Here is a 25,301-nt window from a genome sequence, read left to right as displayed (position 1 = left end):
CATTGTAAAATATGGCGGCGTCTGCATCATGCTGTGGGGATGAGTGTTTTCAGCGCAAACAGAAGATGGCTACAACTTAAGGCTACAAGCAAAGGTTTGAGACCGTAGCCATGGACTGATGTGCTAGGATGGGCTAGTTAAAGTACACACAACAATCCTATTGCAAATTTGTGTCAACACTTAAAAACTGATGTTCACGGGGGTGTTGTGGTGGCGCACGGGCAAAGCATGACCCACGTATGGAGGCCTTAGTCCTCGTGACGGTAGTCTCAGGTTCGAGTCCCGACCTGGCGACATTAGCCGCATGTCCTCCCCCTCTCTCATTGCCCTCTGTCCTGTCCGACTACTTTCAGATAAAGACCACTAGAGCCAAGAAAACCTTTAAAAAATATCTGATGTCCAAAGATGACCTTCATCCAATCTGCTTGAACTTGAAATATTTTGCTCAGAAGAAAGGAAACAGCTTCAGTTTCTATCTTTTTAAAACTGGTAGCCATCTATCCTAGAAGACCTGCTGTGATAACGATAAAAGTGGCACTAAAAACTATTTAATTTTATGTCTGCAACTTCATGGCACAGCAATCATAACCCCACAAAACATACAAAGTGTGATTTGTATCACTAAGCTGCACACAGTAACTGTATTTGATTATATTTATAAAAGTATTGATATTTATTGACACGCCATTGAACAAGCAGTGGATTAAAAAAAAACAGACCCGACAATAAGAACACTTTTCAAACATCACCGATTGGACTCTATCGTGGGAACGATAAATCAAAATGCTTGTGGGAAATTTATCACAATAAACAATAAATGATACAATACATGCTGGGCGATGCGGATTAAAAATTAAAAACTTGCTAATTTGTCAATCGTTCCTTCTGCAGGTTGGCTCGAATTCAGAGTCAAAATAAATACAGGCAGTAAAACGCTCTTGTCGAGTAAGACAAAAGGGCTGACATCAGTTTAAACTGTGGAAGCCTAAGAAGTGCATTGGTGTGAAAAGAAATTCCCATTTTCCACAAACTCAAATCTTCAAAAACAGAGAAGTGGACAAATCGATAACATCCATTTATCGCCCACAAAATTGTGATAACATTATTGTATCGCCCACCCCCAAACTGCAGCTAGTAGTTCATCCGGAGCTGCTCTCTCAAAGTATTACAGGCGGTCTGAATGCCAACATTCTTTGAAAAGAAGTCATGATTTTTCATTTCACTTAACTATTGACGACTTTGCGTTGGTCTCTCATTTGATAGCATTGACATTTGTAGCTGCAACATAAAGAATAAGTGTGAAAAAGTTCTAGGTGTTGTGAAAAGCTTTGCAAGGCTCTCTATCTGTGAGCTACTTTGATTTTTATTTTATTTTTTTAAAGTTACCAGTGTGAGGATAGAAGCACGATACTTAGATGTTGTGTTATTGAGTCCCGTATCGGTGGGCATCTTCCAGCTCTCCTCTGTCCTGAAGCTAAGCCCCTGGCCTCTTGACCTCCATCCCCCCCAACCCAAACCTTCCTCCACTCTCTCCCGTCACCTTCTTTCACGCTGCTGCTTTGAAACATGCCCTCTCACTGGACCCTCACCCCACTCCCCCTCCTCCGCCTGGTACGGTCCACTGACCGAACACCAACGGACGGAGAACCAACCTAAAGGAAGCCCTATGCATGTCAAGATGGACGTCGGAATCAATGAGCAAACCAATCAGTCAATCAGTCCGTTGATTACAATCATAATTATTTGCTTCTTTTCATCAAATTGAGGAACTCTGATCCAGTAGTTGATTTTTTTTTTCTATCTTTGACTTGATCTGATTTTTCTTGAGTAGAGTCGAAGTAAACAAAAAGCAGCCATGTTTGATTAAAACCTCGTCTCTGTTCTGCCATTCTGTTGATCCCCTTTTCGCCAGGACTCTCGTCGCCTGGTTCTCATAAGAAGCTGGGGAAATTCGATTTCAGCGCCCTGTCCTCCCAGACGAGGTCCCCCCGCATGGCGTTCACCCACCACCCACTGCCAATGCTGGCGGGAGTGAGACCAGGTGAGACCAACCCAACCAAACCAACAAACCCCCCCAGCTCCCTGATCGCCCACCCCCTCCAACCCCTTCCTCTTCACCATCTCCTCCTACCCCACACTTTTTTCCAGGCCCTCCCCACCCTCCTACCCCTTCACACCCACCCCTCCCCTCCTTACTGCGGTTTAGAGGTGGGGGGGCACGAGTGCGGTTGGGAATCTGAAGCCGGCACGTTGCTCTGTCGTGTGCAGGTGGTGGTGTTGGTGGCGGAGCTTCTGGGGTCTCTGGGTGTGGTTTTGTTTGGACCTTTTTCGGGCCTGGCTATTGGTGGACAGTTGCTGGTGGAATATCTGCGCTGCTCGGTGTATTTCTTAGAGCATTGACCTGGTTCTGGATGCCTTTTTTTTTTTTTTCCATCTGTCTACTCTTCTTTTGAAACTTGAACTTTACATCTGTTTCAGATTCGATTGCAGTGCCACGCAGAAGTTTTCACGCTTCAGCTTTTGGGAATTCTTTACAACCACAAACCTCTCTCTGTGTGTTCTGTTAAGATTTTAAAGGGGGCAGTAGTATGTGCTTTCCAGACTGATAAAGTGTCATTTTATTGCACAATCACATAACTGTTAACTCCAGTTGTTATGAAAATATTTTATATATCAAATATGACTTAAGAGAAATTTGACTTTGTAATTTAGCGCCTTGAAATTGGGGCTCTGTCTCTTTAAGAAACTCCTGCTCTTTCTGAAACTCCGCCTTCAGGAAGTCATCACAACATGGCTCCTCTATTAAACATTGAGCAACAGTTTTACCAGCGTTTCACTGAGACGTAGCTCCTGTAATGAACTCAGCAGTTCTTCATTTCCACCAGGTGTTTGCTAACCGCTGCTGACTAGTCTGAAGGAGCAGAGTGGATGTACTGTGCTGTGAGCTGCTCTGTGAGGCAGAAGCCTATAAACTGCACCTCCGAGGTGGAGCTTCACCTCAAAGGCGGGGCTAGGTCTACCCAGCTCAATCTTTGCCATGAAGATTAAATTATTTCTCAGACATGCAAGAGAAATGATGTTATTCTTGGTGAGGGAATAACTTTCTATAGCATGATATAAAGTTCAAAAAAGTCGATATTACAGAATTCTTCCCCCTTAAGCGCTGAACCAATACAATGTCATATGGAATTGTGAAGTAAAGGGAAAATCCAGCATTTTTAACACCTTCACTGTGAAACATGGTGGTGGCAGCATCATGCTGTGGAGATGATTTTCTTCAGCACAGACAGAGGAGCTGGTTAGAGTTGTTGCTTTAATTGCTGCTAATTGGAGAGTAGAAGGAAAAATAAACAGAGTTTTTAACAATTCTTGCAATTACATCTCTAAAAATGTAATTTTAGGCGTGAGTCGATTAAGCCTGCCCAGGCCGCCCCTTGTTGAAGCACCAGCAAAATTCAAGTCCTGCCCCCGATTTTCTACCAGATTTCAGTCTTCTAGACTTTGACTAGGCCATTCTAGCACACACTTCTATAGGTTTGTTTTGCCCCATTTAGAGCTCTGTCCATCTTCCAATCAACTCTAAAGAGTCTCTTTGGGCAAGAATCATCTCATCATGATGCTGCCACCACCGTGCTTCAGTGTGAAGATGCTGCGTTAAAGCAATGAAATCATGGCGCTGTCTTTGAGTGGTTGAGCAGATTTTTGCAGTTTGATAGAATTAGTGTTTTATTCTAATACTTTACGTGAGTTGGAGAACATTTCTGTAAATTGTCCACTTTTTTTACTGCAGCAGACTTTCAAACTATGAACACTTTTTTTCTCCCGTAGAACAGATGTGTAATACATGTCAGGCTTTTTTTGATGATTGCTTCCCAAAATTGAAACAAAATAGCCCAGATGATGTCAGAATTATTCCGTCAGCCGAAGCTTGACATCTTAAATTGTTAGCAGAAAGTTTGCATGACTAAACGGATGAACGGGGATTTTAAAGAGAGAAACATTTGGATTAAACCGAAATCGAAGACGTCCCGGCCTTTGGAGAGCCGTGCTTACAGTACGGAACAAAAAGTCAGAACATTTCATCTTCTGCTGCTTCTATTTACTCTGTTCACTTTTAATTAGTCCTCTGTGAATCCTGCATATTTATTTTCACATAATCTCTGAGGCTCCCCCCTTCACTGGTGCCAATATTCTAACACAAACCCCCCCCCAAAAAAACATCCAGAGTGATTGTTTGCCAAAGACCACAGTTCTCCAAATTCATTATCAGCAGCGCAACTGCGAGCGTGCTAATACGACTTGATGCAGTTTTGTCTGATTCCTGCGTCGAAACGCCTCCGATTCCGACCCGGCTCTATCACAGCAAAGAGGTTATAGGCATAAATCATCTCTCCCCTGTTTTTATTAATTTATTCAAACCACAGCGCAGACCAACTATGAGACTTTCTCTGCTTTTCTTTTGTAAACTCACCCAATGAGGGAGCTCATTGTAGATAATTACACATGTGCTTTAGTTCTGCAGCGAAGCTTCAAAGCATTTTTAAGCCATGGAGCAGATGTGAGGCGATGAGGTTGACCACTGTGTCATTATTCCCTCCCCTGCGGTTGTTGACGTTGCCCCGCGCCTCTCCAGACACGAGTACGGCGAATCTGTTCTGGGCGCGTTGCGTGCGGACGGACGCCCGTTCACTCCATCGCGGGACACCCCGCCCCCTTTCCCGCTGTCGTGGTGAGCTGCAGTGTGTTTTTTCTTGGGGGGTTATTATTATTATTTTTTTTACATGCAGTTATGATTTCTTTCCAGACAAACTTCAATATTGCGTTTGGTGCCTCACTTAGTGTGAAAGTGCTTACCACAACATAAGCGCTGTTGTTGTTCTGCATGTCAGACGGGGTCCGCAGGAATTCGGTGGCAGGCGGATTGGGATCGTGCAAAAAAAAAATGCTGCAGGGAAGGAACGTGTTGCTGCCACGGTGCCGCAATCAGTCACATCATTTAAAGGAACAGCTCTTCACCTTTCTGGGACTTTTTCTTTTAACCACTAATATTTTGACACACCCCTGAATCTTCTTGCACAGAATGGACCTTCCTGAAATGCTTGTTTTCAAGAAGTCATTGAATAATAACTGCATTATTAAAGACCATGTATAGCAGAGTTTTAGAACTGTATGGTCTAATCTCATTAGCAAGGCCACAATGACTATAAATATTGGTAAGGAGCACTTTTCGTGTATATATAAGTGTGTGTGTGTGCGCGTGCGCGCGTGTGTGTGTGTGTGTAATTTCTTAATAGCCTGTCCCTGAGTGACACATTTGTAGAATGAGATCCATTTGATCCTGAAGTTCTGCATTGTTGCAGCTTTCCTTTTTTGTTGCTGTTTTTAAATAAATACATTTCCTTGAATAATACGAGATGAACGTCACGTTACAGCATTTCCTCCAGTGTATCATAAGCCTGACGGGCCACTAGACTGTACTTGCTCCCCTGCCAGCAGGCTGAGCTCAGTTTGTTTATTTTAAACTGGGTTTTTGTACACCAGTAACATTGACAGTAAAGACGGATTAAATTAGGTTTGCCGGTTCGTCTCAACGTTTTAACATTTTTCAACACAGAAATACTGTGTGTTGGTGGCCGGCCTTAGCGCCCCCTACAGGCTTAGTAGGTTTTCTTTGGGAAAGTCTGCATTGTGTTTGGAATGATTTATGAAACCTTTCATTTGTTTCACATCACAAGAAGCATTTTAACAGGGTGCTGAACACTTTTGAGAGCCGTGGTGAAAAGTGATGGGTAAGTACAGATGAATTGGTTCTTTGTACCCAAAGTGGCACAAACATGAACAAAGTTCCTGCTAGTAAGGACACTTTATAGTTTATAAGAACTAAAGCCAGAAGAACTCCTCAAAGCAGAGCTGCAAGAACAAAATGATGACATTATGTAAAGTATGTATTGACCTTTAGATGTTGATAAGAAAGAGGTAGTAGAAGGATGTTGGTGGAAATATTTAGTGTAAACTTCAAGTATTTTGCTTCTGTTACACCTGGAATAAATGCATAAGTATTCCTCCAGATTCTGGACAACCATGGACGTTTATACGGCTGGCTTTGTTTTTTCTGTATTTAGCCCAGAAAAATGCATCGGCTTTGATTAACTCTGACCATCTTTCAATCTCGTTCAGTGATCAAATGTCTTCTTTATAGAAATCTTGTCATCTTTTACTTTTAAGTCAGATTTTTTACATCGTTGCGACAAAAGGCTGAGTTGTCTTTTACACGTTTGTGTGACTAAATTGTTCTTTAGGGGAAAAAAATAATGTTTAATAGCTACAAGAACTTCTGGTGAGTTGTTCTTAAATATAAAACGTTTTAATCAAATGAAAACGTTCACCTACAAATAAATGTCATGTTTAAACCTTTTGTGGTACAAAACGTTGCAACTAAGCTACAAAGATCCAAGTTTGAGATACGTGGTCAAAACTTCTAACTTTCACCTAAAGACATAATTAATGCTATTATTTAGCCAATATTAAATTACGCATTGATTATGAATGTTACAATAGCTACATAGTCGAAAACATACAAAAAAGCACTTGCTCTATATTTACTTTAAGGACAGTTTTGAGCTTTCTGGGTTAACAAGGAAGTAGAGCTAATTATCATTAGCTACAATGTGAAATAGCACTTATGGCCAAATAATTTAACTGGTTATCTAACTATGGCTAAAGTAGTCAAAAATAAAGCCACATTGTACAAAAAAAATTATAATTTATAAATGTTATCGTCACTTTCAGGTGAATAGTGAACTAGTCACAAGTGGTTAACTAAAACTACAGCAGAATATACAAATATCTTCTCTTTAATTTTACTGGCAAACAGCTTCCCGTGTGCTTTATCGCCACCTAGTGAATTGGAGTGCGAGCCAGAATTGAAATCTAAGTTCTCATTTTATAAGAAACTGAAAAAAAATGTCTCACTTCAAATGTGATTTCAATTTAAGCGACTAAATAAAATTGTACTTTTTGCTCGTGCCGTCGATTTTGAAGAACACCTCTCTCTCCATGGTATTGTATCTGATCCATAAGTACATGTTCACCTGTCTATCGTGATTGTTTTCCTATTCTTTTTCGATTAGAATTTTAAAAAGTATGGCCTAATCAAAGTCTTGATAAAACATCCTCTCCTCCTCCTGGATGTTTTGCCTCATCTTAGCCACAATTTTTAGAATGTAATAAAAAATGTCTCCCTTTCCGCTGCTTATTCTACGTCTCCTGCCATTTCTTTTTAATTTCTTCCTTCACACTAGATTTTAGTTCTGATTAGCTGTATGAGACCGATAAAGTAATTTCTGTCTTTTTATCGCTGCTGCTTTAAATGTACAAGGACTCATAAATAAAGCATTCCCGTTTTGTGATAGTTGAGGGGTTTTGGGGAAGGAGGAGATTAGGAGGAAAGTCACAGAGGGAGATAAGAGCTGTATCCTTTCTGTCCCAACCATTCCTCTCCTCCTGTTTTGAACCCACCCACATATCCCTGCACTTGGCCTTCTCCCAGTTTGTAAAGGGATTAGTATGGTAGACTATAGGAGCAGGAAGATGACTTCACTTTGGAGCAGGCAGCCTGGAGCAGGGTGCTGGTGGGCTTGTATGGGCCGGAGGGGGGTTTAATACAAATCAGGTTTACTGATAGTAATAGGCCTTATGTCGAGGAGTCAGGAATCCACCAACTCCTGGCACATTGTAGATCACACACACATTCAAAGTACAGTGTTTTGTTGAAAAAATATATTTTTAAGATGCCAAAAAAAAAAAAAGGTTTTCATCTAAACATAGTTACCAACTACGGTACTTTTATCAACGTACTTTTCCAACAACGACACGGTGAATTGCATTTAGATATTCTAACAGATATCTAACAGATTACTCACCCCCATAATTGTTTTTTTTTTTCCAATAGGGTATTTTGTACACCAGTAACAGAGACAGTAAAGACGGATTAAGCTAGGTTTATAGTTGACACATTGAACTGAGTGGTACACACCAATTGAACCGCCCTGCGGGCGTCACGCGCTATCATTACCAAATCATGAGGCCTGATTTTGCTCCTCTGAATTTTTGTAACTTTTAAGAATCTTTTTTACAAAAAAGTTATTATCCTGATATTTTATAGTTGATTGTAATGACGTGTGTGTGCTGAAGTCACTCTTGGATCAAGTGGAATGTGAAATGTGTTGCTTTAAACACACCATAATGACCTCTAAATGTCGTCTTCTTTATATTTAGGAGCTTGAGATACTTTCATATGTCTCACTGGGGGAAAAAAAGACATCTGTCACAGTTTGTGTTGTTCTTACTGTCACTCGTTCATCACCTAATCTTTGTGTTTCATTGTAACAGGTGCATTTGTCTCTCGCATCTTTATTTTATCCTTCCCGGCCTCTGTCCGACTAATGACAATATCTGTGTTCGCAGGGAGTCCCCGTGCTTCAGCCTCGGCCCTACACTTCCCGTCCCCCTCCATCATCCAGCAGTCTAGCCCCTACTTCACCCACCCCACCATACGATACCACCACCACCCCGGACAGGACCCGCTGAAGGAATTTGTGCAGTTCGTCTGTGCCGACGGCTCAGGGCAGGCCTCCGGACAGGTAAGGCAGGAGGGACGCTGCTACCTGCAGCAGCTGCCTGAAACACAGAAAAGCACGCAGGCAGGTGGATGGAAAAACAAAGATACTACCAATTACCTCTCACATCATGAGGACTCACACCACCAGAGACACACCCACAAACACAATACACCAGACACTGGTTCAGTCAGCTGGTCTAGAAATCTTTGTATTGTCTTGTTGGTGTCATTTTTGCCGTTTCCTGTTCCGGACCCCAACGTCTTCCCCACTCTTCCTCTTGTCCATTTCTTTCTTTTGCTCCACCCAACCCCCCCACACCACCCTCAGAAGCTTACAACCATCAGCCCGAGAGGGACTCAGTCACGGCACGCTTCAAGTCGAGCACACCAGTCCTGTGTTGTGTCATCGTGTTACTGTCTTCATCTCTAGCTGTTCCGATTTTAGTTGCCGTTTGGTTGATTGGGATTTGGTACCTTTGGTTGGTGGTGTTGTGATTGTGTAGACGAGTGTTCTCCCATGCTTTTGATTTCTTGCCATTTGATGGATGAGCCCAGTCAAAGAGTTCTCTCACTGCCTCCACAACCTCCTTCACCCAACACGGACCGCCTGGGCGGAACCTGGTCCCCCTCCAAATCACTTCTTGTGGTGGCTATTATTTTTCACCCCCTCATTAAAGGTGGCGTCCGCATACCTCATTCCCTTAGTTTTTTGTTGTTTTCCCCCCACTCCCATCTCCTCCTCCTCCTTCCGTCATAAATTTGTTTATATTTTGGGCCCGGCCTTCTTGAGCCGCTCCCCTTTTCCATTCCGTGTCTGCGGGTTGTCGCATGCCGCCCTCTTGACCCTATTTGTGTTGTCCGCAGCCGAACGGGAGCGGCCAGAGCAAAATGCCAGGCTCCTTCTTGCTGCCTCCACCTCCCCCAGTGGCCCGCCCAGTGCCCCTCCCCATGCCCGACTCTAAACCCAACAGCACGCCCCCTGACGGCGGACTCTCCTCGCCCGCATCTCCGTGTAAGTGACCCCGCAGAGACCGTTTGCAAAGTAACACGAGAAAAAAGAAAAGAGAGAAACCTCCCTCTAGTGACAAAAGACCAGTGTCGTGTTGTGCCTCCTCCGACCTCGGGCCGTAATTGTGTTTCCAGCATCTCACTTTCCCTTCCTTCCAGAAGAATTCGGAAACCAGCAGAGAAAATAAGGTGTAGTCCCAGGCCCTCAGAGGTTTTGACTATGTGTCATTACAGACACGTGTGGCACTCCACATGGCTTTTTATTAGGCCCCTTGAGTTGTGGTGGCACCACAAGTTGAAGCCACTCCACGTGTCATGCTACGAAAGCGTCATTGCTGCTCTGGTTCCTCTTTTCCTCCCAAAAAGGACTCATCGGAAAACTGTCAGATTTCGAGTGTTGACTTACTGTCTCCAGAGGGGCACAAATTTAGGGCAGTTATATGTTGTATGGACTCCAAAGCAGAAACTGGGACGTTAGTGGAATTTTTGTGGATCCCTTTGCTTGGTGATTGTGAAACAGGAAGAATGAGTCAAGCTTTTAAGGTAAGGGAGTGATGACAGAAACATGTCTGCCAGCCTTACGGTAGAGGGGCACTGGATGGAGCACCTTTTTTTTATTTTCTAACTTTTAGCTCTTCTTCAAAGCTAGTATTTTCCTCCCCGCCCTCACCCCCAGTCAGCGTCTGCAAGTCTTTAATGTCTTTTGTATGTTATTTCAATTCTTAGAAACACATGGATGTATACTGTACCTTCCTTCCTGTGTCTCTCATTGCTGTCCTTCCTCCCTTTCCTGCACACAAACAGACCACACAAAGTCTGCACACAGTCCTTCAGTGAGTTTAGGTCTCTGGAGTCCGTGGGGGAACCTCAAACTGCCCTAAATTTGTCAGAGACGTTGATGCCAGTTGGTTTTAAATATCCCCGACTGATCCTCAGCGTCAGGATTCAGCTGTGCTCCATCTCTCAGCGCAGAGTTTGTCACCCAGGGAGATCTGAGTTTGCATATCAGATTATGACAAACATTTCCATTGGGTTTCACTGACCTCAATGATGTGCGGAGCAGTACTTCATTAAACCAAGTTCACTGGTGTTATTGGTCTCATTTATTTTCATTTTTTGCTTATTTATTAACTAGTTAAATACCCTAAGCAGTCAAGAAATACTAGTTACGGTATTTAACAAATGTTGTTTTCTACATGTGTTTTTGCTTTATTTTTAAAGTCATGTTTGTGAAATATGTGCAGCTGCAATCTGTAACTTTTCTAACACTCTGATCGACATAGTACAACCTTAGACTCCAGAGATTAACTCTGTCAATCATCTGCAAGTGTGTTTGTATCGGTTGGCTATTGGAAAGGCTTCTCTCAGGACGGTACGAAATGTTGACAGAAATGTGTAAAATGAGATGCTAAAATTAGAAATGGGTCGGTTGCCGTCGTCAAGGTGTTTCAAAGTTTCCAAAAGTTGTGGTTTGAAAATTGCTGGACTTTTCCGTCACAGGAGCCCAACGGCTCAGAGTGATTTTTATCAGATGGAGATTAAAATGCTGGAGCGACCTGGGTCGTCTCTGGTTGTGTGTAACATTGAGAATTATGTTGCCACCTGTTGCTGAACAGTAACCCTCAGCTGGCTGAAACTGCCAGTAGACGTTGCCCTTGTTTACCAAAAAAGACAAATGTGTAGGTTTGGAAATATTTCTTGGCAAGAAAAACACAGACAGTCATGGTGAGGACGCCAAAGACTTTTTTAAAACACTTTTTTAAAACAAAACTGAGAAATGCTGTATGTCTGCCCACCAACCGGCTGCAGACCTGAGCAGATAGCCTGACTAGCTAACCCCTTCTAGACTAGTCCTGCAAATTCGCCTCAAGCTACTTCCTGTTTTAATGCCACTGAGGTAACGGAAAAGTGCAAGTTTTACGTTTTCTATACATTGTAAGGATGGATGCACTTAAATTTATTGGTTGGCGTTTTGCTCACTTATGCCTAATTTAGCTAATTTGCATAATCAATACAAAATTTATGGTGTGTTATATTTTTTGCCTCCAAAATCCAAATTTATAGATAACAATTTTCTAAGTCAATTAACTATCTTAGAAAGAGACAGTTTTAGTGATTTGCCCACCTTAAAAACAGAGGCTAGAAATATTGTAGTTTTAAAGAGAGCAGGAAAAGCTTAGAGACGTTTGTCTCCATATGTGGGTTCTTTTTTTTTTTTTTTTTTTGCTACAGCGATCTAAAAGGTAAAATGCAGGGGCGCACAGAAGACTGCAGCTTTAGAGTTATTCTAAGAAGTGTCAGAGAGAAAGAAAGGGCCAAGAATTTGGAGAAATAGTGTCCGTCAGAGTGAAATAAATTTGTGGTGTGTGGAGAATAAATGGAGAACTGTGCAATTTGCTGATGACTTCCAGATGTTGGCTAATGGCTGCTAACGCTGCGTCCGCAGTGCTGTAAAGTTTGCCACGGTGTATCTGAGTATAAAGAAACAAAAGCAGAGATGACATTTTATGACTGGCGTACTAAATGGACACCAGATTTCTCAGCAAAAGGATCAGCTGGTGGGCTGTTAGTCGTATCGCACACTGTATAATAAGGCAATTCTGGGTTTTATGGTGCCAGAGTCATCAGAGAACGAGAGAGGGTAAATAAAAATGATAAATAACAGATTACCATTTGAATTCATTAAAAAGGAAGACTGTGTCGCTCAGGTTTCTTCTCTGACAGGCTAATAGAGATGTCCTGACAACCTGAATGCTAATAGAGACACACTGTAGGTATTTACATAAAACCATTTGCTATGAATTTTGACTGGCTGTAACATACATGTTGAATACTGTTAATTCTCTGAACACTAAATGCTCGAGTAAAATGAACACTACAAACAGACAGGTTTGTTATTTTGTGTATTGAAATCTCAGTGGCCCTATGATAAATGCTACAGGCAGGAAAGCTAGCAAGTAGCTTAGAGATAAAAGATGACAGCAGAATGCAGCAAGAAGGGAACATTTTTATTTCGAAATAAAATAAAAGTTCAAATTGAGAAATTCTACAGCTACTAGATGTCTTTTTTAAAATTAATTTTGCGATTCTTTTTCTCATCTTGGTTTACGTAGTCCTAGCATTAGCATTATAACACACAGACAAAAGAGTCTTGCTAAGACTTTTACCAAGTAAGCAGCATTCCTACAGGCAGAAACAGACTGCATACCTTTGCATAAAACTATTTTAATAGAACTATTTTGTTACACTACTACCAGTTTTATTCTGACCTCAATAATCCATCTGTAACTATCAGTTCTGCTAAGCTAGCTGAGACGGTTCAGCTAGCAGCCTGTGTTTGGAAATTTCTAGAAATGGGTGGAAAAACGGGCAAGACAAGAGAAGCACACATTGTGTACAACACAACATTCAAAACCTGTCAAATAAAACAATACATTTACATTTATCCATAGGATTATTTTTCTTTCAATAGAATGTTGTTGCATATTTTAAGCTTCATAGTAAGGATGCATATTTGATTAGATAAATGTTTATGTTGAGATAAAACAAAACAGTATTAAATTAGTAAGTTTTTGTTCTGCTAATTGTGTTTTTCTGATTAGCTTTAGATTTTTTTTCTTGTTATTAAGCTAAATTAGTTTTACAAAGCTGTAGCATTAGCATTAGCATTAGCAGTAGCACTAGCACACTTTCAAGAAAGCATGGTTCCTACACATTCTCAAACAGTCTGGAAAAATGCTCAGTTTGTACTTAGTGTTCAGGCTTGGTTGGCTCTAGAAAAGTATTACAGAGTAATGACACATATGTATTTGCAGTTTTAAAAAAAATATCTCAAACATCCAGAATATTCTTGACACACATTCTATATAAAGTTGGACAAAATCGCCTTCCTCTTCGGGTCTTTTGTTTGTGTCTTAAATCAATAGTTTTTTGACAATGAACTCATTAAGACAAACCCACTCAATGTCTGGGTTTTTTTTTAAACCTGTTTTCATCTGGCATATTTACTGCCACACTGCTCTGATTGTAATTTCTTGCGATTCGAAGTAATCTTTTGTAGTTATATGTTAAAATAGGAAGGAAAATTAGCTGGAGAAGTGGCACATTTGAGTCGAGTAAGTTTTGTATCTATCTACTGATTTTATGTGTAACATTATTTAGTACAACTTGTTGATGCTTGTCCTAATCTGATGCGGAAAAAAGATATTGTGGACGGAAGAGCGGGCCGGGTGGATAGAGGATTCATAAGGCTGCACAGGAATCTTGGAGTGAAAAGATATTTAAGTGAATCAGTTTAGCTTGTAAAGTGTTACTTTAATAAATCCATTGGTATTTGGCATTACATGATGAACAGATGTTTATTATCCAGTCTTATAATTAAGGGTAAATTGTGCTAGATGTAGCTGGATCTGACTGTGGCTGTGATTGTATAGTCAGGATTTTTACGCTACGTACAGTGATTCTGGCCTGTTTTTGCAAAGTGCCTGGAGATAACATCTGTTGTAACTCGGCTCTATATAAATACACCAAATTGGACAGAACTGAACTTGACGTTGCGGGGGCCAGTTACTTGAAAGGTCACTTATGTCCAGCGTGGTGTGTGCTCTGTTTCCACAGCATACTCCACGCCAGGCGCCACAGCTCCCAACAGGTTTGTCGGCATCGGATCACGGGACAACAACTTTCTGAACATCCCGCAGCAGACGCAGGTAAGACGTGAGGGATGTCCTCTCCCAGAACCGCTCTCCGTGCTAAAACCGTAAGAGGAAGCTCATCTGCCTCGACTGTAATTACTGGTGAAACTCAGGAAACTTATTAAGTGAGTGGATGTGAGCCAGAGTTCCTCACTCCCTCACTCTGTGAAACCTGCTGCAGGGTTTCCTCCACCTCTCCAGTTACACCAGCCCACAGCGCAGCAGCAGAGTGTGCATTTGTACATCTGTATTTTACTGTACGTGTGTGGTTTCCCATATGTGCTCAACTGTTTATTTGACATGTACGCAGCCTGCCCTCAAGGCAGACGGACCTTTTCCCCTCACCGCCTTTTTTTTTTCTCTTTCTCTCTCTCTACCTTTCCCTTTCCCTGCTCCACCCAGTCCCCCCACTTTTCCACTTCACCTACTTCATTCCTCAAACTTTGCTCACCTTCCCTCGCTCATATTTAATTCTCTTGTTTTTACTGTTCGCCTTTTTCACCTTCCGCGCTTTCTCCCCATCGCCGCTCCGCAACCCCCGCCCCTCTCTCCTTGTGCCTCCACCATTACCACCAGTACTTTTCTCATTAGTGTCTAACCACACCCGCCTGGAGCCAGCTCAACCCCGCACCTCCACACATGGAAACCATCTCAGGATTCCCTCCCTTATTTCTCTCGCTTTGTCTTGCTTTTCGTTTCTGCTCCTCTTAGTTTCTCTTCTTTGTGCCATTTCCACTCATTTGCCCCATCAGTATTTGTTTTTTTTCACTCTACTGTTACTGAAAGTCGCTTGAATAGTCCTGAACGTTGCAAATGTTCCACACGTCTTTAGCACGGGAAGCTGGGACGATTTGCACTGTGGAGCGTTTTAAGCAGGATAAAAACTCAGGTCTCCACAAAACAGCAGAAAGGTTTGGGGCGAAAGTGTCTACGTGGTGACTAGAGGTCAGGCTGCACAGAAAGCTTCAGCTACCAGCTGTGGCCTTCTTATGCCCTCTAGTGGCAAATGTGTTGCTTTACAACCAGCAGAGAAAAGAAACGAGTTTTTTTATCAGTGCAGACAAATGCGTCCCAAGCCAAGACCCCCGAAGAGCATTAACCTCTGACTGGGGACAGTGACACAAAATATGTAAAGAACCATACACTTATATAATGTTTTTTTTTTTTGTTGTCATTGTTCAATAATTATTACAACCATTCAGCAGAAACGCTGTCTTGTATGATCTGATTTTAGAGGACCATGGGAAATTTTACCAGATAATAAAAAATTTCCTCACAATTCCCTCTTTTTGATCATAAGAAAACATGTGATATAATTTTTTTTTTTACTTTATTCCCACAGTTTTGGTGGTTTTTACAGCAGTGTCCTTATCGGGACCTTTTCCATTTCTTGTGAGCTGCGGTAGAAAATGAGCATCAGAAATAACATTTAAATCAGTTATTCTTACTTATACTTTAGATTTTTTTAAAAAGATTGACAGAAAAAAAAAGTACTCAAAAAAATTTGAGATTAAAAAATGTATTTATTTTTGCATTTTATTTTTATTCTCTTCCCTCCAAACCTTCGGGGGTCCCCACAGCGCTCCCGGGCGGGCCCCGACTTTTAAAGACCCTGATGTAGGGAACCTGAGTTTCAGCCCACTTCAAAGTCACGTCTCGGCCGTCTCGTTACCCCGGGTGACCAGACATGATGTCATAGCCGGTTGATCTTGAATTTGAGACGGGCTTTGCTGGAGAGGGATCCGGGGAAAGAAAAGAGGGTGGTCACTGTCTGCTGCCAAGGATTTAGAGGCGATGCTTACAAGAGATAGATGGGTGGAAGGCAGAGTAACTGAGAAGGGAGAAGTTACAAAGCCATGGGCCCGCTGGGGCCCGCTGTGCCCCCACCGCCCCGGGCAGGATGCTAGCTGAGAAGGGCAGAGGGGGAAGGGGTTGCATTCATGCAACCTGTTAGAGTCAAACAAAACAAAAGGGCCACTTTCCCGGAGGAGCGGAGGAGTTTCCAAGGCTTGACTTTTAGAATGTTGGCACTTGAGCCGTCGGTGGCAGATCCCACAGTCCAAACAGGGCAGCCAACTTCAGCAGCAGTGACCCGGTTCTGCCCCCTGCTCATGCTGACCGGGAGACACCCGACATGAAGATGGTGTGAGTGACACAGAGGGTCAGGGTGCTGCAACCTTGCTGCATGCTGGCAGTAAGCCAGAACAACACCAACTGGACTTTCATCCCCAAATCCAGCATTTTGTTAGCAAGTACCTGGAAAAGAACTGGATTGAAATGATAAATAGCTTGCAACATTTTTTGAAAGTAAAATCTAAAAACATACACACTCATTGGGATTTAGCTCAAGCAGTCGGAGTTGTGCCCCTAAAATGAGGCTTAATTTGTTGCATGTTCAAAATTTATAATGTGCTTGACATCAAAAAAGATTTTCACTAACTATTAGATCATTATTCAGTAGTTGAGATGTTTCAGCTTCACAAATGCATTTAAGACAAAACTAACTGCATCTCCTCTCTCCCCTCCCCTCTTTTTTTCTCCTCCAGTCTTGGTTCCTCTGACAAGATCTGTGCACAAACCAGCAAATAGATATCTTTCTTTACAATTCAAAATGAGAAAAAAAAAAAAGAACAGAGAAACAACCTGCAGGACGACAGTAATTGTCTTACCAACCCGCCGACCAGCCCTGACAGTACGTCTCATCTGATACGAAATATAACCAAGCAACGCAGGAAATTACAGTCGCACGACGCTTCTAGTGGAACCCTGGACACATTCACGCAGTCAGAGGGGGAGGACCTGATTTGGGTGAAGAGGGAAAGACGAACGGATGGACTCGAAGGAAGATGGAGCTGAGGAGGACGCGTCACCCGGGCCTCCTCACGCCCAGGAACCACAGCAGCGATGCAGAAGCAACAAGCGGACATGGGGGAGCGGTCAGCTTCTCCTGCTTTCCAAGGACGCATTGTGAAACAAATGGCTAAGAAAAAAATTTAAAAATCAACAGTCCAGCAAGCTACAAAAACTTCACCCACAACGAACCCAGAACCCAAATGAGACGATGAGCGTCCAGTGAGAACAGCGGCCCAGGCTCCTGCCATCCCAGAGCGAAACCCGATTGGCTCCTCTTGCCCGGCCACCAATAAGCAAGCGACCATGCCAAACCGTATCTTGATTTGAAGTTGCACTACAAGCTGAATCAGTCAACACTAACCCTTAACGATGTGCACTATTTGCCTGCGAGGCCTGGGAGGTAAACCAAACTCGCCGAGATGATTTTTACGTTCTACGAAAAGGAAACGCACCACAAGGTACAGGGAGCCTTCAGGCGTCCTCCACCCGGCATGGTTCCATTCAGCCAATCACCGCTCTCCCCTTTGCTCACAACGTTGTCGGTCTGTGTGCCATGACTGCAGGATTTCTCACCTTTCAGCTCATGATATTTCTATATGTATATGTAAAAGCTTTCCTTTTTTTAATCCTGTATTTTATTTTTTTTCCCCCGATAATCTCAGTAAATTCCCTCCACACGCGATGCGCTGAGAAATTTCGCCGCTATTGGCAGCAGCTATGAGCTCCGCCCCCAGTCGTCCCCTTTTTGTAACATAGAAACGCTGGCTAATTCTTTTTCCCCTCGTGTGTTTTTTTTTTTTTTTTTTCTTATTTGAATTGACTCCTTTTTGGATTTGTACTATTTTCTAATTGTTTTTGTATTTGAATGGCAGCACCTTAAAGCGAGAGAAGAAGCAGCGATATGTTGTGGGGGGGCAAAGAACACGGAGCGGCTGGCTAACCCGGGCTAGAAAAATAGTGCTTGTAAAAACTTGGGGAATATGCCCACCTGCTGTTTTAGATGTGGAGATTGGTATGAAACCCATGGGGAGCTACAGTGAGCAGCTGGTTAGACAGGAGTTAAATCAAAACTATGTTAACTTTACATTTCTGAGGATTTACTAAGAAGTGACTGTATCAGACATAATGACAGAAACGGAGAATGATTTTGGAGCTAGAGTGAACAAAAACGTGAGGTTTTAGTTCGTTTTTTAAAATTATTATTATTATTATTATTATTATTATTATTATTATTATTATTATTATTATTATTATTAAGAATCCCTGGAAAATGATGACAATCACTTGCTTGAGAAGAAGGGAGTCAATCAGTAAATATGTTTGACCGACCATTCGTCAGTACTTGACTGATTAAAGTCTGAGGTTGTTAGGAAAAAGCACCTAGTGGCTACAGGTGTTATTGCACTTTAATTCACTTAGCATTTACTTGACATTTTGACTGACTGTGAGTCCATTTCCACTTGGAAGGCAGAATTTGAGACGCAAGCAGGACAAATGAATTGGATCCTCACCCAGCCCAATCTCAGAATCCAAAATGGCTGATGTGCGTGTCACATGTAGTGATGGTTAGAGCGCTGAACTGTTTACCTGCACTCCCGTTGGACGTGTCACCTGTGAATGGACGTGTTGCCAGTGCTAATGATTAGCCTCACAGTGGATTGTGATAATTAACATTTAAAGAATAATTCTGTTCAAAATTTGTCAGCAGGTAGTGAATGTCTTACCTGGAGTTGGTAACCTTTTAAATACAGATACGTTAGCCCCAGAGGCTGAAGCTAGCAGCTAATCCATGCTAAAACACCTTTTTTAATCCCCTTTTTTTCTATTTGATGCTTCCAAATGTTTCTAGATAGAAATTCTTAAATATTTTTGACCAAATTAAAACTCTTAAAGAGGGAAAAAACACATTTGTTGAATGAAACCAGTGGATATTTATGGAAACGTTAAAACGACAGATGTTTATCTGTGGTCTTCTTAGGCTTCATTCACACAGATGTAACCCAAATTGTGTTTTGGGCTCGGATGCGACCTACATCCAGCTTTTTCTCATCAGTCTGAACGGTCTGACTCTGATCTTTTCACCCCCCCCAAAAAAAACATCAGGCAGATATTTATCCAAACAGGAAATGGAAGTAGGAGGTGGTGCGCCATCGATAATCCTCCTGAATGAAACACTGAACAGAACACATGAATGGATTTTGGTGCAAATAATTTTCTGATACAAAACAGTAAAAAGTAAAAATACTGTTGTGGTTTCAGTAAACTGTGTTTTGCAGCTTACTAAACTGGTATTTAAAATCACCGGTTCTCCATAGGTATTGAACACAAGACGATCGCTGCTGGTGGTGGTGGTGGTGGTGGTGGTGGTGGTGGTCTGCCTCCTCCCTCTGCTTGACAGCTTCGCAAAATACAATTGGCAAGAACCACTAATACATTTGTGAGATTGGAGTTGTTTTAAGGCCTAGTCTTAAAACTCAGTTTTGTATCCCCAAAAGAACAATAATTTAGAAAAACCAAAGTAGAGATCTGAGAAAATCGTCTTTGTGTTTGGAAAAACTGAGTTTCAGGGTCCCACGCATTACAGCCTGCGACAAACCATGCGCCAATATATATTCATGCGATATCCCAATTGAGATGATCTTGTCTTATTAAGTTTAGGCTCCAATATGATATTTAAAAGTAGTTTAACCCATTTATGAGCCTTCTGGCGCCATGTTTAATTCCCAACAGGAAGTTGTGGTTGCTTTGACAGATTCTGGTTGGCTGACGTAGTTTTGAGCTTTGCGCTACACTGCCCCCTGTGTGTGTGGCATGTTTAAAACAACGCTCACTGGATTTTCTGTGGGATGTGGTGTGGACGAAAGGTTTTCTGAAAACGATCCAGTGTCTACGATATTTTTAAAACAACGTGGTGGAGATATTCATTTTTATAAAAATCTTATGATTATGATCCTAACCCCTCCCAAACGTGTTAGCTTCAGCCTCTGGAACAAGTGAAGATGTCAACACAGGATGTCACTTCAAAAAAAAAAAAAAATCAACATCCTCTAATTTGGATCTGAGTTAATTTTGTGAAAAGTAAAAGGGACACGCTTCATCTTTTGTGTGTGATTGAGAAAAAGGGTTCACATACAAGTGATCCAACAGCTGTCAGCTGTAGCTTCCTATTAATGTTATCAGTTTCCTCATCCAGCAATCAAAGAAGCATATTATCCCAAATAATTGTTTTATTGATATGATTTAATTGTTCTTCCACCAGAAGGCCCTTTACTGTAGGAAAAAGAAAAAAATCAAGTGGGGTTTTGACAATCACGGGATTTTTTACATTTTTATTATTATTCCTGGAGACAGACAAGCTGAACCGGTTAGACAACAACAGAAACACCTGCTCTGAGATCTCCATCTAGTTGAGGATATATTTTTTTAAAATTACAATTTGTAAGTTTATCCTGTTGTTTACACTCCCAGATAGGCTGCTGCTCCAAGAGCTGAGGGGGCCACACTGCGGAGAAAAATGATTATGTCACATTTCTGACTTTTTTCTCTCTTTTTTAACCGAGGCCTACGAGGTCAAGAGTCAAACGTGTGTGCCAGTTTGTCTGTCAACTGCCTGTGACAGTAAAAGTTAACAGTTGTCACGGTTACGCCCCATGCACTCACACACACCAGCACCCTCCCCAAACCCCCCCAAGCCATTTTAAATGGAAGAGCCCTTATAGATCAAATAACTGCACTGATACAATCACGCCAGCCAGCCAATCGTATAAGTCAAAAAAATAAATAATAATTTTGTAAACATGACAGTAGATGGATCACTACTTAGCGTGTCACATTTTTAATAGTCATGACAACCGTTCAGTATTAATCACATAACCCCCCCAATCCTCCCAACGACGCCACTGATTTCAAAGGGAAGTCTTAAATCGAGACAATCTGTGGAGGCCTTTACGCTTTGTCACGTTTGTTTGTTTTTTTTCTTTTTCTACATATAAACCCCTCCGCGCACGTTCTCCCACGTTGAGTCCGAACGCATAAAACCCATTCATCCTCACAAAATAACTGGACTGCCTGGCCGTGTTCCTTCACCGCAGGGAAAGCAGTGGTAGTCGGCCGAGCTGACCGGCGACCTCTCGCCCGCTTCGTAGAGAGGACTGGGTCGGCTGGACGAAGGCGGTAGGCTGATTTCTTTTCGAATCAAAGGAAGTGCCTCTGTATTCCCATTATGCAATTTGTCAAACATGAATTCAGGTTGTTGTTTTTTTTTTCCTCACATATAAGCTATAGTGAATGGTAATTAAAATAAAAAGATTTTAAAAAAAATGTCAGGAGGGAATGGAGAAAACAAAAAAAACAATGACAGCTCACTAGATAATCTCAAGCATCTTGATATATAATACACTTTTATATATATTTATAGATATATACTTTTTTTCTTTTTTTCTAGTTTGCAAGATAAGCTCTGTGGCAGTCTAGTTATTTTTTGAAGCATGGCATACATCGCACAGTCATAGGATGCATCTGGAAATCGCTAATCGGAGCAGAGTCGACCGTCGCAAACCCATCGGTAGAGACGTAGAGTATCGGCTAACGTAGACCAGGATTAAAAATTAAACGAACAGATTATTTTTTTTTTATTGTTTCGATGGGAAGTATTGTTCTTGAAACTAAATGATGTATGTTGATTGAGCCATGTGCAATGCCTTGGTAGAAGAATTGTGTTTGTTAGAGAATGTTTGAGGGTGTCATGCAAAAAAAAAAAAAAAAAAAAAAAAAGCAAAAGGAGGGAAACCCTCTGAAGATTTTTTTTTTTTTTTTTTTTCCCTGTTTGTTCGTTTGTTTTTCAAGTCCACGTGCTCCGGGACTCTAAATACACGAGCGGTGAGATAAAAAAAAAAAAAAAAAAAAAAATGAGAAAGAAAAAAAAAGTTTGGGGGACATTGTTTTAGTTTTCCTTTTTTTTTTCTTCGTTGTTTCCTTTTATCACTTTTTCAAGAAAAGAAATTCATTTTTATTGACGGGAGTTAAAGGAACAATTTCGCAGCTCGTAAAATATATATCATTATGAAAACTGGTGCTTTCGTAAAAGAATAAAAGTACATTCAGTCTCTATTATACATAAATAATAATAAACAAAATTAAGTGTTATCATAAAAACTAATTTTTAGGAAATCATGCATTTCTCTATTTCTTTGTATTTACCGGGGAGAGGGAAGCGGGGTGTTCATTGTACGAAAAGGTTGTTGTAACAAAAGGCATTTTTCCTCTCCCAAACCTTTACAACACAGCAGAAAGAAGAATCACACCCTCTTGTAAAAAAAAACCAAAACAAAACAAAAAAACTTGTAAAAATTTGTCATTTGTTTCCTGCGGACTCTGTCCTACCTACCAGTGATCCTAATGTGGAACAAAGACGAGATCTTCCCAATATTCCGGGAGACGCACAAGTCTGGATTCCTGTTCCGGAACCACAACGAGATCAAACAGGCTGTAAATGACGACGTCTTCGTTTGTGACTCACTTCCGGGGTTTCCTCCGTCTTCGGCCAGCGGGGTTGTAGTCATCCGAGTCAGCGGCAAACCGAACCCTGTTTCCCCCGAAAGCCCCTCCGAGTCCCCCTCCCCCGAACACCCACCAGCTGTAAATGATGATAAATATTTGTTTGGTGACGTAGTGTTATAGACTCAGAGCATCTTTAAAGGTTGTCCCTAAAAAGTGCCTTTTGTTCACAGATTCCATCTTGTATTCCTGAGTGCCCGTCTCTAAAGAAAATAAGTCCCCTCCCTCATATTTCTATATCTTTTTCTCTTCTTCTTCTTGAAGCTTTTTCAAGCAGTATACATAGTACTAAAGGAAATTGGTGTGATTTAGTTGCTCTTTTTATTGTTCAATACTATAGAAAAGCTGAAGAAAAAAAGTCACAAAAAAAAACTCCGTCTTGCTTCTCTTCCTCTGTATCTTGTCGTCTGTTTATCTTGGACACTGGAGTAGTCTGTAGCTGCGTATCCTTCTCTCTCTCTCTTTCTCTCTCTCTCCCTTTAACTTTCTTTGCTCCCTATTCTCTCTACAGCGCGGTTTTAAAAAAAAGAAAAATGTAAAAAAAAAAAACGCAAAGATTTTTTTTTGTTTGTTTTGTTTTTGTTTTTGTCTGAGCAGAATGCAATTAGCTCACATGTTATCCTTGTCTGTACGCTTCACATTGTATTACCATACCCATCTTCTCCAGCTTCTCCATTCAACAGCTAATGTAAGTGAACAAGTTACACCACGAGGCTCTGGGCTGGCCGAGGACATGGCGGGGTTTGGGGCCGACGAGAGGGGCCCGTTTCCGGGTGGAGGGGTAAGAACACACAGCTGTGATAACCAGCGGGACTGCTGGCATAGATAGCGTACATTTTTGGGGGGGATTCTTGGTTTTTGTTTCTGCCTATCGTGGAGCAATTTTTAGAAGAATGTGTGTCTGAGACCAGATATTTGAAAGAAAAGGATAAGGCTCTGCCCACATTAACGCAAATATTTTACTAGTATTTTTTTATTTTTTTTTGTTCCTGCCTCCATTAATGATTGGAAAGTCATGATTTTAGACAAGTGCAATATAGACTTGGCCAACAAATACTTGAAAAACTAAGGAAAGGACAGCTTACTTTGCACGTGACGAGAGACAATGGCAACAAACAGCCGTGATTACTAGTTTTATACATTTATCTCACCATTAAAAAGAAAAACGAAAACTTAACTAAGGAGCTGAAATGGTAACACGCTCCAGTAAAATCAATGTCTTTAGGGAATAGTATAGTGTCGTGATTTGGGTTTTTGGAACTTGTCTGTAATTTGAAGTCAGATTTTCTGACTCTAAATTTCGAAATACATTTAATGCCTCTAGAAGTAGAAAAGTGTGAGATCTCCTTGAGTCCAATGCTGCACAAAAGTTAAATGTATTTATAGTTTGAGATTTGAAGTATTCATTAGAGCATCTCACAATAAACCAGTAGATTAAACCAGCAGAATGTCAGTTTGTGTTCATTCAGTTTTTGAAACACAATAATACAAGATGGCATTTCTCACTGGCTTTAGTATTACAACCATCAGGAAAAATCACTGGCTTTCTAGAATTTAATCAACTTTGATTAGAGTCCAACTCTGGAAGAGAAGCAAAGTGTTTATAGTCGATGTTCCTGCCACTTATTTCTATTTTAGGATTCCTTCAGAAGAGCGCTAAAAGTAGATGTTTCGCTGCAGGTCAGCTGTAGCTTAACTGAAGAAGATTCTAGAAAAACATCACAACTGATGAAGTCGGAGCCTCAAAGGTTCACATTTAGCCCAATTGCTACAGGACTTATCAGCTTGGAGTTTTCTGGTTCCTGGCACTTTGTGATCTTTTTTTTTTTGCAATCATTTTAATGAAACAATCAACCATGCTGTCACAAGAAGCCATTTCAGAGAGAGACTCGTATTGCAGAGAGCCGCGTATGTGTGTGTGTGGAGAATCTGCCTCTGCACCAGCCGTAACCATCCACCAGTTTTTGTCTTCGTTGTTTTACACACCTTGTTCCCAACATGTCCTGTTGGGCTCAGATTAGAGGTCCAGTGACTCCAACCCGCCTGGTTATCCTTTCACTTCTTACCCAGTTCCAGCAGAGGGCGCCCCTCTCTCCTCCCCCATCCTTTCTACAGAGCAGCATCCCGTCCTCACAGGCCCCTCCCAGAGCCCGTGGTGAAATGCATGTGTTAATTACAGTTTCTTTTCCATAATAATAATAAAAAGCAGTTTGAAAAGAGCAATGCCTTTACCTGATTGAATAAAAGGATGTTCTTGACTGTAATCTACTGGTCTGCTGGCTCTTTACTCTGTCTGGAGCAGTGATGGAAAGATTTCCAGATGATGGGCACCAGAATGAGGCTGTTTATTTATTTATTTATTTAAAGCACCTCACACACACACACACACACGGTCACATCAAGTTCCTTCATTCTTGGAGCGTTTCAACAAATCACCCAACTAAATTACCTTCTTTAAAGACAAGAATGGTAGACAACTTTAATTCAATTTAATAAGTGACTTCACTTTTACCCAACATGGCATGTAACTTTGAACCTAGCGTAGCTTAACCCATGCTATCGCTGTAACT

At 41.5% G+C, this 25,301-nt stretch overlaps 1 protein-coding gene across 29 annotated transcripts in view; it reads left to right on the top strand.

Annotated features, from left to right (window-relative positions):
• Nucleotides 1-24,995, top strand: part of nfixb (nuclear factor I/Xb) — a 186,231-nt gene extending 161,236 nt beyond the window's left edge. For 13 of the 29 annotated variants that reach the window (XM_044099276.1, XM_044099282.1, XM_044099279.1 and 10 more), the window contains 5 exons: nt 1,913-2,041; nt 8,467-8,642; nt 9,485-9,632; nt 14,246-14,337; nt 16,869-24,995. In XM_044099276.1, the coding sequence (XP_043955211.1) occupies nt 1,913-2,041; nt 8,467-8,642; nt 9,485-9,632; nt 14,246-14,337; nt 16,869-16,883 (560 nt within the window). In that variant the 3' untranslated portion in view covers nt 16,884-24,995. The remainder of the gene's footprint in view (nt 1-1,912; nt 2,042-8,466; nt 8,643-9,484; nt 9,633-14,245; nt 14,338-16,868) is intronic. The other 16 variants (XM_044099298.1, XM_044099294.1, XM_044099292.1 and 13 more) reach the window with 3 other exon arrangements.
• Nucleotides 24,996-25,301: the final 306 nt, after the last annotated feature.

This window comes from Gambusia affinis, linkage group LG19 (genome assembly GCF_019740435.1).
Source record: "Gambusia affinis linkage group LG19, SWU_Gaff_1.0, whole genome shotgun sequence".
NCBI lineage: Eukaryota > Metazoa > Chordata > Actinopteri > Cyprinodontiformes > Poeciliidae > Gambusia > Gambusia affinis.
Note: the sequence above shows the minus strand (reverse complement) of the source record. Positions and strands in the feature narration are given on the sequence as shown.